General features: G+C 38.7%; 1 protein-coding gene and 1 long non-coding RNA gene across 2 annotated transcripts; both read left to right on the plus strand.

Annotated features, from left to right (window-relative positions):
• The first annotated feature begins 6,171 nt into the window (after nucleotides 1-6,171).
• On the plus strand, nucleotides 6,172-9,508 carry LOC106955218 (uncharacterized). Its single transcript, XR_001426526.1, has 2 exons — nucleotides 6,172-6,399; nucleotides 8,497-9,508. It is a non-coding gene; the product is annotated as an uncharacterized LOC106955218 (long non-coding RNA).
• A 1,146-nt stretch (nucleotides 9,509-10,654) lies between these two features.
• mdkb (midkine b) lies at nucleotides 10,655-19,511 on the plus strand. Its single transcript, XM_015045263.1, has 3 exons — nucleotides 10,655-10,791; nucleotides 16,909-16,997; nucleotides 19,159-19,511. Exons 2-3 carry the CDS (start codon nucleotides 16,910-16,912, stop codon nucleotides 19,365-19,367), a joined length of 297 nt encoding a protein of 98 aa, XP_014900749.1. The 5' UTR covers nucleotides 10,655-10,791; nucleotide 16,909; the 3' UTR covers nucleotides 19,368-19,511.
• Nucleotides 19,512-19,659: the final 148 nt, after the last annotated feature.

Raw genomic sequence — 19,659 nt, forward strand, 5'->3', positions numbered from 1 at the left:
CTTTAAAAAAATAAATATTTGTAGTTTTGTATCTGAAATTGCAGGTTTAATCCAACAGGAACATGTAACGCTGTACGGTACAGTTTTTAAGGAAACCGTAGCAGACATTACACAAAGCCTTTAAGTGCTTAATTTTTCTAACTTTTACTAACAATATCAAACCTCTACATAGTTTGGGATAATTAAGTTAAACTGAAGGTATAGATTTTAAAATGGATCACAAAATACCAGGATCTGAACGACATTAGAAGCATCTTCTCTGTTATATTTTAGCACATTTTAACCTTATTGCATTAAAGTTAGTTTAGTTAAAACTCCAGAGTTTCAGTTCAGTGAAATTCCCAGTTTTTATAGATTAGTTGAACCTCAAATGAATATTTTCCACTGTGAACCAGGTTAATATTTTTCCTTCCACCAAACTTTAACCTGAAGCTTTGTTTTAACTGTATAACTTCAGCAGCTTTTTTTGATATATGATGTTGTAAATGATGTGGATTTATCTCTAAATGTGTCGGTTTCCTCCTGCAGCTGACGGAGCTCCACCAGCAGGGGGCAGAGCTGGCGCTGCAGGACGCAGACGGCCGCTCGCTGCTGCATCACGCCGTCCAGACCGGCAGCAAAGACATCGTCAAGTACCTCATCGAAAACGGTGAGACGCTCCAAACGCTGCTGTTGAATCAGAAAACCAGCGGTCATGGTTGGGATTAGAGCTGGGAGATCACCATGGCAACAGAAGCAGAACATTGAACGCTATATTTGCTTCGCATCTCTCCTATTTTAAGCTGTCAGGAAGTCTTGAATGGCAGTTTGGGCTTTAAATCTGCAGCATGGGCAGTTGCCCAGGGCGGTATTTGAAATTTAAAATTTATGATTTTGTCCCCCCCTTTTTTTTCCATTCTCCCTCCAACTTCCTGAGGCCTTCATAGTTGTGTTCAGATAAAAATGAAGCAGAAATGTTTGATAATTTTCCAGTAAAACATCTGCAGGTTTTTCACCTCAGCCTGAATGAAACGATAAAAACATGTTTAACTCGTCTCGTCTTCATCAGTTTCGACTGATCTTCTCTGTTTCATCACTTCATCAAACATCTTTATATCTGAAGAGTTTGTAGCTTCAGTTTCTGAGTTTGTTTTCTTCTCCCGTCAGTTCCTGCCTCCCACCTGGACCTCGCAGAGACGGAGACGTGAGTCCACTTTGTTCTTTTAACCCGGCTGAAGTTTTGTTTTTGTTCTGTCCAAACGAAGCCCAAACGTTCCAGGAAGTGAATCCGTTTCTCCCGGTTGTGTTCCAGAGGAGAGACGGCGCTCCATAAAGCCGCCGCTCTCTGCCAGAGGAGCATCTGTCACTTCCTGGTGGAGGCGGGGGCGTCGCTCATGAAGACAGACCTGCAGGTAAACTCACCTGGAGCACAAAGACAGATTTCCCAAACTACTATGTGATCGAAACATTAATTCATTTATTCTGCTTTAGAACAAGTTTTCAGTTTCTCAGTTTGCAGATAAATTTAGTTTGTTTTTTTAGACTTATGTACGTTTTCATCAGTTTGAAGCCTCACAGTTGCAGTTTTCATCTGTTTTAACAGATAACTAGGTTGGACTACTTTTAAACGGCATATTAGAAAATAAAGTTAATAAAAATCATATCAAAGCAAAATGTGGACATATTGGTGTGTTATTTGTCGCAAACTGTAATTTGCTGAACCCTAAATCTTCGTTTTCTCAAATCTCCATGTCAAAGTTTTTATAAGTAATGATTTTTAGTGATATGAAACAGAGTTTTTGTGTGGATGAAAGGCCAAAACGGATAAAAATATTTTCATATTCCCAGATCTCTGGCTGTGTGTGACTTGGCCCTGAATTCCTATCTGCGTCTGATCATTGTTTAGTGAGCTTTCCTGGAAATGTTTTGGTTCTTTCCAAACTCAAAGTCAGCAGATTAACGGTAAAGATTTAGTTTCTGGTCAGCAGCTGCTTCCTGCTGTATGAAGCCTTTTTTTTTTCCTGCTGGCAGGACGGCGGCCACCAGCCCGATCCGTGCCTCCGCACTTTAAATGGGTCTGCAGCAGTATTTGACCCACTTCTATAAAGTGATTAATGTTGTGTGTCAGTGAGAAACGAAGCTCCGCAGGATTCCCCGGGCTTCATCCTCTACACACAAAAGCCTTGGCTCACCGTCGCCATGGTGAAGCCAGTGGTAACAGGAAACAGCCCATAATCTGAGCTTTCTCTCCTCCGCTACACAAATAAAGAGTTTATGTGTTATTTAGAGTCCAGAGTTGGTCCTGAGCGGGAATTCACCGCAGGAGTTTAGACGGGCTGAGAGGCTTCTCCTCCTCCATTTCTCACACCATCCATCCATCCATCCATCCATCCGTCCGTCCGTTTTGTCCTCAAGCTACTTTTTCAGATGAAAAGATCAGATTTTGTCACGTTATCTTTAACTTTCGAGTTCAGAACGGTTCCCAGCTCCTGGATGTTAGCTTACTGTTACTGCACTTGAATAAATCAGATGATTTAAAGCTTCTCTCTTAATTTATCTTTAATCATTCATCAGTGTTAGGAAGAACACATTTCTGCTGCTAACCTGCCTGTTAGCATAGCTTGTAGCTCAGCCAGTATCCAAACAGCTTTAGTTAGTATGACCATTACCTTAGATTTTGGCTCAACAGTTAATCACCTAATCTTCTAATAAAGTACATTGTTAACTGTTCAGCTAGCAATAGAAGTTAGCCAAGCTTTAACCACAGATATTGGCCTAGGCTAGCTATTGCCTAGCTTTTTATCCAGCTATCTATTAGCACCTGGTTGCAGACGCTTGTAAAGCTCTACCATTCCCCCTGGCAGTTAACACAACCATTAGCGTAGCAGTTAGCTTAGGGGTTTTTACAGCCATTAGCCAACTCATTACTAAACACTACTTGTTAGCCTGCCATTTTGTCTAACAGTCAGCTCATCCATTATTGTTAGCCCGTCTATTAGCATAGCAGTTAGTCGAGCTGTTTGCTTAGCCATTAGCCTAGCCAATACCTAGTAACTTACCCGTTCCTGCCATAGTAGTTAGCCTAACTGTTAGCCCGGGAAGTCCCACATCAGCTCTGCTGTTTGGAGACAGATCTGTTCTTTGTTTCATGGTTTTGACATTAGAAGAGTCTTTATTGTTATTTTGACATTACCTCGGCCCAGAACTGAAGATCATATAATGTTTAAAAAGACCCTTAAAACATCTGGTTATTGTTTCTTTTTAATACTTTTAAATTGTTGAGGTTCCTGGTTTGTATTTTTGTGTGTTTGATTTTTTTTGTTTTTAAGAAATCTTGTGACTTTTTTTTTTTTTTTTTGTGAAGTTTGTATTAAGGTCACTACAAAAAATAAAAAATTGAGTAGTCACACTACAAGAATAAAGTTCTGAATATATTGAAATAATAAATATATGTAAGAAAATAGTCATAATATTTCAACTTTATTCTCATATGATTATTTATATTACCTCAACTTTTAACTTTATTTTTGTACAGCTTTATTCTTGTAATATTATAGCTTTACTCATAATATTATGACTTTATTCTCATTTTATGACTTAATTCTTATAATACTGACTGTTTTCTCGTATTAGTAAGAGTTTATTCTTCTAGTAAGATTATTCTCTCAATACTATGATTTCATTCTCAAGATGTTACTTTATTCTTGTATTTTGACTTTATTCTCATATTATTTCACCTTTATTCTCATAATTTGACTATTCTAGTACCAGTTTATTTTCATAATTTAATTTTTTTTCCTTTTTTTTAGGATGTTCCTAATACTCACATGCAATAGTGTGATTTTTATTGTAATGTTTGTGCTGTAGAGGAAGAAATAAAATAAACTAAAGCCACCCGTTGCTCTCGTCTTTCAGGGCGACACTCCCAAACATCGGGCCGCCAAGGCCGACGACCAGGAACTGGCCAACTACCTGGAGAACTGCCAACATTACCAGATGATCCAGAGAGAGGACCAGGAGACGGCAGTGTGACCCTTTCTCCTCCCGGCTCTGTTGGGTTTTTTTTGTTCTCGTTCTCCACAGAGCTCCGTCTGTCGGAATGTAAACTGAACAGATCCTCTCTGCTGTCGGAGCCAGATGGATTCTTCTTCTTCTTTTTCTTTTTTTTTTGTGCTTTAACTGATGAGAGACGAGGCGTCTTGATGAATCCGGTTGCCTGAAGAAAGCTCTGTCCTGTGGCTGAACTGAGCAACACAAAAGGCTTGTGGACACTAAAACAAACTCAAACTAGTTTTTATTTTCAAGCCACAAGGACGCGCAGAGAGAGCGACGCAGCTGCTGGCCACCAACAGCGACAGCATTCATGTTTCTGCAGCTTTCATATCCAATAAAGCAAAATGTGTCTTCTGTTAAGCTTCTAGTGACCTTTTGGATGTTCGCTGCAAACAAATAAATGTTTGGATATTTAATGTAGACAGCGATGAATTTAAATATTTATGATCAGATTGTAGAGATAAACTCACTTTGCCTGTAATCAGAGTTTTTAATGTTTTACTGTCTGTTACAGAGGAGCGCTTTCGTTTTGATGTCTGTGGACTGTAAATATTCACGAAGCCGTTAGTTTGTTAAAAAGAAGCCGAATCCAGATTCTGCCAAAGCAGCCCGATGATTATAACAAGCTTCTGCATCAGTCAGGAGATTCTTATCACTGTAAGATATTCATGTAAGGATTGTTTGGTTTCATCATTTCTGAGTGACCTGCAATAAAGCATGTCGGCAACAAAATTATTTGGTTTTCATGAAGCAAAACTAATGAATGTTCCCCTATTTCAGCCTAAATGATAAGTAACCAAGATTAAGAAACAAACATCTAAAATTACACAATTCTGAGATTAGTCAAATTGTGAGACTAAAGTCAAAATTCTGAGAAAAAATATAAAAAATTATGAGATTAAAGTGAAAATTCTAATTCAAAATTCTAATTAAAATCAACACATTGGACCCTGAGGAAAAAATTAAAAAATTCTGAGACTGAAATCAGAATTCTGAGGAAAAAAAATCTGAATTTTGAAGTAAAAGTTAAAATTTTGAGAGGAAAAATAGAATTGTGAGCTGAAAGTCAAATTTCTGAGATTAAAATCAAAATTGAGAAAAATTCTCAAAAGAATTTTGAGATTAAAATCAGTAATTGTTTTTAGTTGCCTTAATCCTCTTCTGTGCAAATAAGACAAAACTAACTTTCAAATAACTTTTGATACTAAGATATTTGCAGTGGAAACTAGACAAAAAGAACAACAACAAATTAGTAAGATTATATGTTTTGCTGTGGAGTCAGCTGGATGAAACTGGGATTACAGTGGGTGAAACATCCTGGGCTCTGCAGAGTGGACGATGGGTCCAAACCTGTTTGGGATTTTAAAGGGAATGTTTCAGGAATTCAGTTGGAGGAGGAGACATGAGTAATGACAGGTTTTCCTCCGGGGCTGAATGACCCGGCTGCCTCCTGCTGCGCTTTGCTCCCAGCTGCAGACGGGAACAAAGAGCCGAACGCATGACTGAGCCATCAGGATCCGGGCGAGTCGAGACAGACGCTCTGGAAAACCGGACAAGATCCTTCAGACACAACAGGACTACACAAATGACTCGTTTTGATTGCTCTCAGCTTCAGGAAACCAGTTCCTGCGGTAAAACTGACTGTGTTTTCACAAATTTAATAGAAATATATGAATGAAAAAGTGTTTTCCAGATTCCAGATAATCTCAGAAACAACTTCAGAGACATTTCATGACGCTTCCACCTCCATGCTTCACATGCTGCTAAAATACAAAATCTTACCAAGTGTTTTTGGTCTATATTCTAGTGGTAATGTCTTAATTCAAAACTAACTTGGATGTAAATTCTCAACAAGATATACTGGCTTGTTTCAAGTGAACAATTCCTTTAAATTAAATTTTTCCCATATTATAAGTGAAATAATCAATGGAACTGGTACTTCTTCATCAGGAAGGATGGATGAAGGGACGGACGGACATGTGTGATCTCGGTCTGCTGCCGGTGTCTCCATGGTGAGCAGCCGGATCCCAGAGCCGGTTCCAGATTATCAGTGAACTTAGTTCCGGTTCAGTTCGGTGTGTATCAATCAATCAATCAATCAATCAATCAATCAAATTTTATTTGCATAGCACATTTCAGCAGCAAGGCATTTCGTATCAAGCGGGCGTTCCCGTCAAACAGATTAAATCCGCGCTGTAGTCATCTGCAGCAGGGTTACAGCCTGTGACGTACTCAGCGGCGTGCACGTGCACGAAGTATGTGCGTGTGCGCGCGTGGGTCTGTGGGGTTGTTGAGGAACTGCAGCTGAATCGGAGACAGAAAGCGACGACTCCACAGCTCGACAGGCTGCTCCTCTGAGCTTAACACGTAAGTCTGCAGCTTTTCCATCGGCTCTGGATTCAGGTTGCATTCCGGATTCATCCCCGCATTTATCACTCAGTTCATCATCGGGACATTTTTAATGAAATATCTCTGATTACAGGGAAGAAAAGCTTCATTTTAGAGGAATTTATGAGTTTTTCCTGCTTTAATCGTTGATTCTTTTGTTCGTTCAGATATGTTTCTGATTCCTGATTTGGCTCCAGTTTGATTATGTTTATAAAAATTAAAGGGGAAAAAACAGGCAGAAAAGACAGAACAGAGAGTAAGCGGTGAAAGGAAGGAAAAAACAGAGACAAGAAGTGAAAGAATGGAGATAAAATGGACATGAAGGAAAAAGAAATTATTAAAAATGAGTAGGAATGCAAAGTGGGATGTGTTACGGTGTTCAATTTGAAAGCTCCTCCTTTCCTTCTCTCTCCAGTAATTAGAAGCTGAAAATATTTGCCGTGCATGTTGACTCACTGGGCAGCAGCTGCTGAGGAAATACTCTTGGAAAATGTTGGTTTAGATCAGGAATATAAAACTTTATTTCCTAAAGAGCCATTTTCCTCTCAGGACACAAAATAAAACTCGTTCAGAACCACAAATGTAACATTTCTATTTTTGAAAAGTAGTTTTTAAAGTTTTATTTCTATTTTTAGGATGTAAAGGAGCAGACAAAGTATGAATATTAAAACACAGATACATAGATTCCAGTGTAACAGCATATTACTTTTAATGTCATTTTTGTGTAGAAATTTGGAACAAATAATGCAGGAAAAAATCGAAAATTTGGCTAAAAACTTGCCTAGTTATCTGTATTAAAAAACCAAACTTTAACTGCTTTTTTTCTATCTGTAGTCAAAGTTGTTGATCTGTTGCAGAGCTTAAAGTCTTATCTTCAATTGCCATCATGTCCTGCAGAACCGTCTGAACAATTGGGAGATGAATGTTTTTTAATTGACCTTCTGGACTCAGATTGTGTCTTTTTCTTTTAATCAGATGAAGATTTCTCAATAAGGATGTAAGTTCAGTTAATTAATTAATTGATTCTTTTTAATGATTAGTTGATAAGCGGCCATTTTCTTAAAATTCTGATTACCTCTTTATGTCTTTCCATCACATAAAGAGCTACATTTTTCATAATATGTTAAATTTTAAAAAACATAATTAAATTTTAACATTATTTTGTGTCCACTATATTAAATACTAACTGAATAAGCAGAAAATTGCTGTTTACTCACATTATTAAAATTAGACATGCTTATAAAATATAACAAAACAGGAACCAAATAGGTTGCCACCTGGAAAAATAAGAGGAAAAGAATAAAATATCCCAGGCTCTTAATACGTCACGATTAGAGAGATATTCATGCATATGTAGGCTACTGTTTGGTTGCTCTTCTCTTTATTAAGTGCATTAACTCACTACGGATCTTGCTAATTAGCATCATGTTTATTTTTTTCTCCACTTCCTCGTCTTCGTAGTAGATCCATAATTTTTTTTTTTTTTTTTGACGGAGCACAGCTGAATAAGCAATATTAACTTGAAACTTAAAGAGTTAAGTGGTTTATATTTCAAAACAGAACCGCTTAAAGTCCATTTTCCAGCTCTCACCGAGCTCTGTTTGGACCGATTCTCTTTCCCGTTCTGGTATAGCCCCGCCGCCATCTTTGTTTCTGTATTAAAGTCTGCGCTTCAGGATGACCAGCGGCGCCCTCTGCTGGATGGCGGCAAAACTGCAACACGAAAAAAAGTTTTAAACCAGTGTTTCTCAACCCTGGTCCTCACCGCCCCCCTGCTATGCATGTTTTAGATGTGCCTCTATTCCAGAACAGCTGATTCAAATGATTGCATGACCATCAAGTACTGCAGAAGCCTGTTAATCACCCATAGATACAATTCAGGTGTGGCAGAAGGGAAATACCTAAAACATGCAGGACAGGGGGGCGGTGAGGACCAGGATTGAGAAACACTGGTTTAAGCGGAAGTTATTGGTTAATCTTTTGAAACTAATTTTAATCTAATGAACCATTAATCAACAGTTAATCATAAACTGATTAATACTAAGACTGTTTCCTCTCGGAAACTCAAGTTTCTAGCTGGAGAAGAAGGAGCTTAGGAATGATGAAGCAAGTTTCAGAGGGAAGATGTGTTTTGGGAGCCAGTTGGATCAGGATCTTCAGGAATGTGGGACTCTTGTGGTGTTTTTTTTTTTTTTTTCTTCTTCTTTTTTTGGGTGGACTCTTTTTCTCTCCAACATGAACCTCAGGATTCCTGAAGGAAGTTCTTTAAATGTTGTTCCTGCCCTCCAACCAAAGGGAGCATCCCGTTTCCTTTTCTTCATGTGAAGATCTGATTGTTTTCTCATGCTAATCGGCTCCCATTCAGGGACGAAGGCGAAGGCCCCAGGACCAGTGGGGGGAGCTTGGGATCGTCGGAGGTGGCGTGGAATCTGTGTTGAGCTTTAGAGAAGTGAAACCAGGCTAGAGGAGGCTTTGTTTTGCTCCAATGAATCAGTATTCTTTTGAGAGGGAGTCTAAAGAGCTCTTTCAGCCGCCCCGGCCTCCTCCTCCTCCTCCTCTACTTCGTTGGTAGGGAGCAGACTGGAGGCCTGCTGAGAGCCGGTTCTTTCTCGATGAAAGGCTGCAGGAGGAGCGAGGAGGCCAGCTGACATGTGAAAGAGAAGCAGAGCTCTCATGAAAGAGGAGTCTGTCATCTCCCAGCACAAAGAGCCAGCTCACATCTGAAGCATCCATCGTCCCGCAGAAACACGGATCAGGACGTGTGCTGGCGGCGCAACACGCTCTGCATACATTAGCCCACTTCCATAATCCTGCAACTCAGATTATTGGGTTTAAACTGCCTCAGATTGGAGGAGGAGGAGATTTGACCCGGTCCCAGTCTGGACCATCTGGTCCGGCCAGACGGAGCCTTCAGCAGATTAAAGCGACAACAGAAGGGCTTCAAAGCTGAAAAATCAGATTATTTTGTTAGAAACTGTCAGCAGGAGGCTTCTGGTGGTGGAGTACCCAAAATCTGTACAGAGTAAGAGCAGCACTACTTCAACATACTTTAGTCAAGTAAAAAGTAGCCGTCCAAGAAATTAGTCAAGTAAAAAATATTTGGTAAAAAGTCTATTCAAGTACTGAGTAACTGATCAAATTATCATTTAATATTTAAAAATGACATATTCAGACAGACCAAAAATATCAAAATAAATTGACATTTTGGTATTTTCAGGACCAAAATGGCAGTAATTCATATAAGTAACAAAAAATAACAAAATCAGGCAAATGAACTTTTTNTCAGCTGGATGAAACTGGGATTACAGTGGGTGAAACATCCTGGGCTCTGCAGAGTGGACGATGGGTCCAAACCTGTTTGGGATTTTAAAGGGAATGTTTCAGGAATTCAGTTGGAGGAGGAGACATGAGTAATGACAGGTTTTCCTCCGGGGCTGAATGACCCGGCTGCCTCCTGCTGCGCTTTGCTCCCAGCTGCAGACGGGAACAAAGAGCCGAACGCATGACTGAGCCATCAGGATCCGGGCGAGTCGAGACAGACGCTCTGGAAAACCGGACAAGATCCTTCAGACACAACAGGACTACACAAATGACTCGTTTTGATTGCTCTCAGCTTCAGGAAACCAGTTCCTGCGGTAAAACTGACTGTGTTTTCACAAATTTAATAGAAATATATGAATGAAAAAGTGTTTTCCAGATTCCAGATAATCTCAGAAACAACTTCAGAGACATTTCATGACGCTTCCACCTCCATGCTTCACATGCTGCTAAAATACAAAATCTTACCAAGTGTTTTTGGTCTATATTCTAGTGGTAATGTCTTAATTCAAAACTAACTTGGATGTAAATTCTCAACAAGATATACTGGCTTGTTTCAAGTGAACAATTCCTTTAAATTAAATTTTTCCCATATTATAAGTGAAATAATCAATGGAACTGGTACTTCTTCATCAGGAAGGATGGATGAAGGGACGGACGGACATGTGTGATCTCGGTCTGCTGCCGGTGTCTCCATGGTGAGCAGCCGGATCCCAGAGCCGGTTCCAGATTATCAGTGAACTTAGTTCCGGTTCAGTTCGGTGTGTATCAATCAATCAATCAATCAATCAATCAATCAAATTTTATTTGCATAGCACATTTCAGCAGCAAGGCATTTCGTATCAAGCGGGCGTTCCCGTCAAACAGATTAAATCCGCGCTGTAGTCATCTGCAGCAGGGTTACAGCCTGTGACGTACTCAGCGGCGTGCACGTGCACGAAGTATGTGCGTGTGCGCGCGTGGGTCTGTGGGGTTGTTGAGGAACTGCAGCTGAATCGGAGACAGAAAGCGACGACTCCACAGCTCGACAGGCTGCTCCTCTGAGCTTAACACGTAAGTCTGCAGCTTTTCCATCGGCTCTGGATTCAGGTTGCATTCCGGATTCATCCCCGCATTTATCACTCAGTTCATCATCGGGACATTTTTAATGAAATATCTCTGATTACAGGGAAGAAAAGCTTCATTTTAGAGGAATTTATGAGTTTTTCCTGCTTTAATCGTTGATTCTTTTGTTCGTTCAGATATGTTTCTGATTCCTGATTTGGCTCCAGTTTGATTATGTTTATAAAAATTAAAGGGGAAAAAACAGGCAGAAAAGACAGAACAGAGAGTAAGCGGTGAAAGGAAGGAAAAAACAGAGACAAGAAGTGAAAGAATGGAGATAAAATGGACATGAAGGAAAAAGAAATTATTAAAAATGAGTAGGAATGCAAAGTGGGATGTGTTACGGTGTTCAATTTGAAAGCTCCTCCTTTCCTTCTCTCTCCAGTAATTAGAAGCTGAAAATATTTGCCGTGCATGTTGACTCACTGGGCAGCAGCTGCTGAGGAAATACTCTTGGAAAATGTTGGTTTAGATCAGGAATATAAAACTTTATTTCCTAAAGAGCCATTTTCCTCTCAGGACACAAAATAAAACTCGTTCAGAACCACAAATGTAACATTTCTATTTTTGAAAAGTAGTTTTTAAAGTTTTATTTCTATTTTTAGGATGTAAAGGAGCAGACAAAGTATGAATATTAAAACACAGATACATAGATTCCAGTGTAACAGCATATTACTTTTAATGTCATTTTTGTGTAGAAATTTGGAACAAATAATGCAGGAAAAAATCGAAAATTTGGCTAAAAACTTGCCTAGTTATCTGTATTAAAAAACCAAACTTTAACTGCTTTTTTTCTATCTGTAGTCAAAGTTGTTGATCTGTTGCAGAGCTTAAAGTCTTATCTTCAATTGCCATCATGTCCTGCAGAACCGTCTGAACAATTGGGAGATGAATGTTTTTTAATTGACCTTCTGGACTCAGATTGTGTCTTTTTCTTTTAATCAGATGAAGATTTCTCAATAAGGATGTAAGTTCAGTTAATTAATTAATTGATTCTTTTTAATGATTAGTTGATAAGCGGCCATTTTCTTAAAATTCTGATTACCTCTTTATGTCTTTCCATCACATAAAGAGCTACATTTTTCATAATATGTTAAATTTTAAAAAACATAATTAAATTTTAACATTATTTTGTGTCCACTATATTAAATACTAACTGAATAAGCAGAAAATTGCTGTTTACTCACATTATTAAAATTAGACATGCTTATAAAATATAACAAAACAGGAACCAAATAGGTTGCCACCTGGAAAAATAAGAGGAAAAGAATAAAATATCCCAGGCTCTTAATACGTCACGATTAGAGAGATATTCATGCATATGTAGGCTACTGTTTGGTTGCTCTTCTCTTTATTAAGTGCATTAACTCACTACGGATCTTGCTAATTAGCATCATGTTTATTTTTTTCTCCACTTCCTCGTCTTCGTAGTAGATCCATAATTTTTTTTTTTTTTTTTGACGGAGCACAGCTGAATAAGCAATATTAACTTGAAACTTAAAGAGTTAAGTGGTTTATATTTCAAAACAGAACCGCTTAAAGTCCATTTTCCAGCTCTCACCGAGCTCTGTTTGGACCGATTCTCTTTCCCGTTCTGGTATAGCCCCGCCGCCATCTTTGTTTCTGTATTAAAGTCTGCGCTTCAGGATGACCAGCGGCGCCCTCTGCTGGATGGCGGCAAAACTGCAACACGAAAAAAAGTTTTAAACCAGTGTTTCTCAACCCTGGTCCTCACCGCCCCCCTGCTATGCATGTTTTAGATGTGCCTCTATTCCAGAACAGCTGATTCAAATGATTGCATGACCATCAAGTACTGCAGAAGCCTGTTAATCACCCATAGATACAATTCAGGTGTGGCAGAAGGGAAATACCTAAAACATGCAGGACAGGGGGGCGGTGAGGACCAGGATTGAGAAACACTGGTTTAAGCGGAAGTTATTGGTTAATCTTTTGAAACTAATTTTAATCTAATGAACCATTAATCAACAGTTAATCATAAACTGATTAATACTAAGACTGTTTCCTCTCGGAAACTCAAGTTTCTAGCTGGAGAAGAAGGAGCTTAGGAATGATGAAGCAAGTTTCAGAGGGAAGATGTGTTTTGGGAGCCAGTTGGATCAGGATCTTCAGGAATGTGGGACTCTTGTGGTGTTTTTTTTTTTTTTTTCTTCTTCTTTTTTTGGGTGGACTCTTTTTCTCTCCAACATGAACCTCAGGATTCCTGAAGGAAGTTCTTTAAATGTTGTTCCTGCCCTCCAACCAAAGGGAGCATCCCGTTTCCTTTTCTTCATGTGAAGATCTGATTGTTTTCTCATGCTAATCGGCTCCCATTCAGGGACGAAGGCGAAGGCCCCAGGACCAGTGGGGGGAGCTTGGGATCGTCGGAGGTGGCGTGGAATCTGTGTTGAGCTTTAGAGAAGTGAAACCAGGCTAGAGGAGGCTTTGTTTTGCTCCAATGAATCAGTATTCTTTTGAGAGGGAGTCTAAAGAGCTCTTTCAGCCGCCCCGGCCTCCTCCTCCTCCTCCTCTACTTCGTTGGTAGGGAGCAGACTGGAGGCCTGCTGAGAGCCGGTTCTTTCTCGATGAAAGGCTGCAGGAGGAGCGAGGAGGCCAGCTGACATGTGAAAGAGAAGCAGAGCTCTCATGAAAGAGGAGTCTGTCATCTCCCAGCACAAAGAGCCAGCTCACATCTGAAGCATCCATCGTCCCGCAGAAACACGGATCAGGACGTGTGCTGGCGGCGCAACACGCTCTGCATACATTAGCCCACTTCCATAATCCTGCAACTCAGATTATTGGGTTTAAACTGCCTCAGATTGGAGGAGGAGGAGATTTGACCCGGTCCCAGTCTGGACCATCTGGTCCGGCCAGACGGAGCCTTCAGCAGATTAAAGCGACAACAGAAGGGCTTCAAAGCTGAAAAATCAGATTATTTTGTTAGAAACTGTCAGCAGGAGGCTTCTGGTGGTGGAGTACCCAAAATCTGTACAGAGTAAGAGCAGCACTACTTCAACATACTTTAGTCAAGTAAAAAGTAGCCGTCCAAGAAATTAGTCAAGTAAAAAATATTTGGTAAAAAGTCTATTCAAGTACTGAGTAACTGATCAAATTATCATTTAATATTTAAAAATGACATATTCAGACAGACCAAAAATATCAAAATAAATTGACATTTTGGTATTTTCAGGACCAAAATGGCAGTAATTCATATAAGTAACAAAAAATAACAAAATCAGGCAAATGAACTTTTTTTTTTCCAAATCAGTTTCATTCCATATAAAACTTATGAAAGTTTAACAGACACTGCAGGTGTGTGTCTGTGTCTGGTGGATTTTTGGTTAAAACATGTTTGTTTTTCCTTCAGTGGGAAGAAAATACAGAAATTTTACTCAAGTAAAAGTAAAAAGTACCAGAGTTGGGTACTAACTAATATTAACTGGAGTAACTTTTTTGAAAAAGAAAAAATAAGTACTTTTTGTGAGTATTCTTAATGCGTTGTACTTTTAATTTTGAAAGTTTTCTGTTTTTCAATTATTTTTAGACTAAAATATGTTAAAATAATTGACTTAAAGTTGCAGTATGTAACTTTTATAAAAAAAATATATGTTTTTTAAATATTTGTTGAAACTGTCAGTTTGGTATGAGACAGACGATCTGAAAAAAAGTCTTCTCCCAGTGCAAACTACAAACAACCAATCAGAGCCAGGAGGCGGGACTTAGTGCTGTCAATCAACCTCTCTATACAGAAGCAGATCCTGCCATGAATGCTAAGGCTAGTTAGCAAAGCTACCATTGATGTCAGACAACCTGTTTTCCTATAGCAGTCAGTTGTTTCTCTACTTTTAGCTCATTTAGCAGCTCATTCACGTGGATGATTGACAGCACTAAGACCCTCCTCTTGGCTCTGATTGCTTGTTTTAATTTTTTAAAATATTTCCTTAAATAGTAAGCCTGAATAGATTTATGACTGTTTTTTAGTCCAATACGCCAGTTTAAACTAAAAACATGCTAAAAACAGTGAGTTCCTGTGTGTTTCTGCTGCATTATTTACAATCCTGATTGCTCGTTTTTTGTAAAGGATGAATATTTGCAGCTGGCTGGTTTGGTGACACACAGGATGTAGGATATGGAAACACAAATGAATTATTCAGAATGTTCCGACCTGTAATTTGCTAAAAATACAACGCTTCTTGTTTTCATTCTTGCTGGAGGTTTTCCTGTCTCTTTCCGTGTCTTCTAGCCTTTCTGATAATATTTATTTTAAATATTTCCTGTTTATCATCTCTTGTGCTGCTGTGTTATTTTAACCCTCTGGTGATCATTATGTTGCATGTTAGGAAAAATTCATGTCTTTTTTGGTGCTTGTAGTGTAAAAAACCGAATATTTTTTATAATTTCAACATTGTATATTCTATAAAAATATTCATTAAGGACAATAGCTTTAAACAATAGCATTAAACTTTTTAAATTAAGGTTGAAATGTTTTTAGACTTTCTGGGGAGTCTGGAGAAAATAGCTTGAAATGTGCTTCCTGAAAGTCATGTGATGAATTAAAGAGCTCTGATTGGTTCTGTTGTAAAATATTGAATGTCAAAGGGATTCAACCTGGAAATCTCACAACTTCAACGACTCAGTTTCTTTCAAAATTTTCAGTATTTTTCTTTTTAACTTTGTTTAATCTTGTCTCTTTTTGTCTTATTTTATAGCTGAACTGTGTCTTTAAATACATTTTAAATTCACTAAGGTGAGATCTTCAATAAACATATGTTTTATAAATTGTGTTTCTGTGCTGTTTTTCTAATAATAAAACCTGGTTCAGGTCAATAATCCCATCAATCCAGCTAATTCATGAACTTTTGCTTTGATTAAAACTCAGAATTTGGTACTAAAATCCTGATTCTGATCAATAACTGTTTAATAATTTGCCTCCATGGCAGATTTTAGGTTTTCTTGCTTTTCTCTGATCCAGATTATAGAAGTCTGTATTTTCTTGTTTGGCAAAAACTTTTGATTGTTAATCATTTTCCCTTGATTGTCTTACTGTGTTGTATTTTATGTTAGTTTCATTCAGTATGAAAACACTTAGTAATGATTACTGTTACTGAGTTTCTCTGCTTTAGGCTGTTTTTTGTTGCTTTGCTTGTGTGTTTTAGTGAATTTTGCAGACATGTTTTCTGTGTTTTTCATGCTCTTTGATTCTGTCTGCGATGTTTCTTCCTTTCAGTTTATATGAGTTCATTGTTTTGCATTATAAAACATAATGAGATTCTAAAGATGTTTTGTGTCTGGGATTTTTCAGCTTCAGATCATTTAATTTTCCATTTTATGTCAGATTTGCTTGTGTTTATTGCAGTTTTGTTTCTTTTGAGGCTCTTCTGAGTCAGCGTTTAGTAATCATCCGTCTCTTTTTGTCTTTTTCATTCTAACTTGTTTCCAGTTTTATGTCATATTTGCAGAATATATGAGGCTTTCTGGGTCGGTGTTTAGTAATCACTCGTCTCTCTGGGTCTGTTTTGAGTTATCTTGTTGAGGTTAACTGGGTTGAATTTAGCTTTTTTCCCCTTTATAAACTGTATTTTATGTGTGCCTGTTTATGCAGTGAAATCTAATCCTGTTTGTGTTAATTTAATCTCTTTGGTGCCTTTCAGAATCATTTTTCAGGAGTTAATTGCGTCTTTGTTTCCGTCTCCTCTTGTTGAAGTTTTCTGTGGGATATCGCGTCGCTCTTTGCCAGCCTCGTCTCTTTTAAACCATTTTTCTGGGTTTGTAAACGTGCTTTGTGTCTCTTTGTGAACTCTCTCTCACTGTTTTGTGAATCTGAGTGACTTGGGGCCCCTGACCCCCTTTGAGCCCGTTAAGCTCGCTCAGTAATCCCTGCAGTGGGGCATCTCCCCCTGACTGTACATCTGTGCACGTGTTGGTGTTTGTGTTGACGCATCCAGCAGCTGCAGCTCAGTAATCTGCAGGGAGACGACCTCCCCCCCCCCTGACCCCGTCATCTCTCCCTTTTTTGCTCCGTGGCTGATGACCCTGACTGTGTCTCCCTTCCTCTTTTGGTCTCTGCAGGATGCGAAGTTTGTTCTCAGTGACGCTGCTGCTGCTCCTGGCTCTCACGCTCGCCGTCGAGGCCAACAAACGATCCAAACATCACAAAGGTGAGACAAAACTGCACCACAATCAGCTCTAAATGCCGTCCTGCGCTGCTCTGCTCGGTTCAGTTATCGTTTCACAGAAAATAAAAACATTTTGTAGGAATTCAGGCTTTTTATTAATCTGAATTCTGGATTTTTCTAATCAGAATTTATCTGAATTCTTAAATCAGAATTCTATATTTTTTAAATCAAAATTCTGACTTTAAGGGAGATGGGCACCTGGGAGGAACCGGCTTCAGTGACCATGATGCAAGTTGTGGATAAGGATAATAAACTTTCGTTAGATTTAAACTAGTTTTTCATGGCTGATGGATCCCTGACGGTCCCATTTCACTAAAAGACCAAAATAGTTTCCACAAGGTCCAGATCTGGTTAGAATACAGAGGAAGAAAGTCAGAATTATGAGAAATTTATTTTTTCAGTGACCCCAGATCCTCCTCCATATGAAACACGCTTTAACTCTTGACTCAGGACGCGTGTTTGGACCAGGTGTGAACAGATTCTGACTGGTGGAGTCCCTCAAGACTTTGTGATCGGCCCCATTTCGTTCAGGAGTCAGTCATAAAAACTTTGATTTAAAATGATTATTGAATGTGTGAATTATCGCCCCATAACAGCACAGTCAGCCAACATATCGAACATTTACACTCTAAGTCGGAGGAACTTATAATTCACTCTTAGTAAAAACTTTGTTGGTCATTTCTGACTGTTTGAAAATAATGCAGCTGAACTCCTGACTGGAACACACGACCTTAAAGATATAAATTATTTTTGCAACGTTTAACCACAGGCTCTTAACTTTTATAACCCAAACGCTGAAGGAAGGTCAGGTTTCAGGTCTTGACGTGGCGTTTTGTGTCTTTGTTTCCCTGATTCTTTGCTGCTGAATCAGAGAAACGGCAGCAAAGAATCTGAATTTTTGCTGCTGTTTCTCTGAAAGAATCATTCTAATCAAACTGGAATGATTAGATCTTCTAAACTTCATCAGAATGAGCTAATCAAACTTGGCTCATTCCAGAAAGTTTGATTAAAAATGAAAGAAATTAACTAGGAAGTCTTGCTAAATCCAAGCTTTCTGAATGATTTTTATTTGAAGGTTTGGAGAAACCGCTTCCAGAAGTGACAAACTTGGATTTTTGCAAATAATAAAATTCAGAGGTTTAATTGAAGCAATTATCTTGTTAACAAGTTGCTTCAGTGGATAGACAGGAAACGGCCACAGAACTGAAATTATGAAAAAGTCAGTGGCAGAGATCCTGGATCAGGGGTGTACAAACTTTTTGTCACGTGGCTAAACTGTTGAGAAAATAAAAAAAAAACCTAAAATCTAGCAAATAGTCTGATTCTTTTTTTTTTTTCTTTTAAAGAAAGGAATGTTATTCATCATAGATCCAGAACTTAGAAATCATTTTGCACGTTTGTTCATTTTGGCTCAACTGAACAAATTTATTCTGAGTATAATTACAGGATTTGGGCCACGATCTATGAAAAGTGCTATAGTTAGGCAAATTTAATGACTTAAACAAAAGATGATTTCAGTGAAGCAAAGTCGACTTTTCTGTAAAACATCGTGGATAAACATGGCTCTGCATCTTATAAAAGACTGTTTATAAAAACAAATACTTTGTGTTGTAAGTCGTCTTCATCAACCAGCTGCATCATCCAACTGTTATTACTGAAACTAACAAAACGATAAAAATTTGAGAAAAAAAAAAATTCTAGCTGAAATAAAAACGGTAATTAATGTGGAAAAACTACAACTGGAACTATAACAGTTTTCAGTAGCATACTGAAATTATAGATATAATATCCTTCGTTTTTGTGTTTGAGTCTATTTATTAGCCTTTCGAACTGATTCTGAAATTGATTTTTTTTAATCAGTTTACGTCAGCTGATGGCTAATTTTGGCGCTCCACAATCTTTCCGCAAAATGGCGACAGCAAAAGTTGGGATAAAACACCAGTCGGCTGGTCGTTCAATAATAATTGAATAAAGTTTTAGAAAACAGTATCTATTGAGTATTCATTACCCAGTCCATACATAGTCACAATACATTGACCTTTCTGAATTATGAACCGAAAAATTAACCAAAAGAATGGAGGAAGCAGAAACATTTAAATCAGATGATGTCATCACGTTGGTTTGACGTTTCTCCGATCTGCAGGTGGGAAATCTGATAAATCCCGACCGGCGTCTGAATGCACCGCGGCAGAGACCCAGTACGGGAAATGTGTGCCGGATCAAGGAGACTGTGGAGACGGACTGAGGGAGGCGACGTGCAAAGATCGCACCGACAAGATCCACTGCAGGATCCCCTGCAACTGGAAGAAGGACATCAGTGAGACTCGCACTCAGGGGTCACGGGGTCACTAATGCAAGGGGAGGGTCTTATGGAGGAGAGGAGATCCACATGGGGACAGAAAACGGATTTAAAGTAATAACTGTACTTTGTTAGGAAATGAAGATAAGATCAGTAAAGTGAAGGATGGCGCCCCCTGGTGGCCAACGTGTGAATCAGAATTACAGGAATGAAAGTCATAATTTTTTTTTAATAGAAATTTATTTGACATCTCAAAGTACAGGATACATCAGGGGTGTCGAACTCAATTTCACCAAGGGCCACTTCAGCATATTGGCCCCCCTCAACGGGCCACATTGACGGTAC

This window comes from Poecilia latipinna, unplaced genomic scaffold (genome assembly GCF_001443285.1).
Source record: "Poecilia latipinna isolate Pla-1442-1.1 unplaced genomic scaffold, P_latipinna-1.0 Scaffold718, whole genome shotgun sequence".
Taxonomy (NCBI): domain Eukaryota; kingdom Metazoa; phylum Chordata; class Actinopteri; order Cyprinodontiformes; family Poeciliidae; genus Poecilia; species Poecilia latipinna.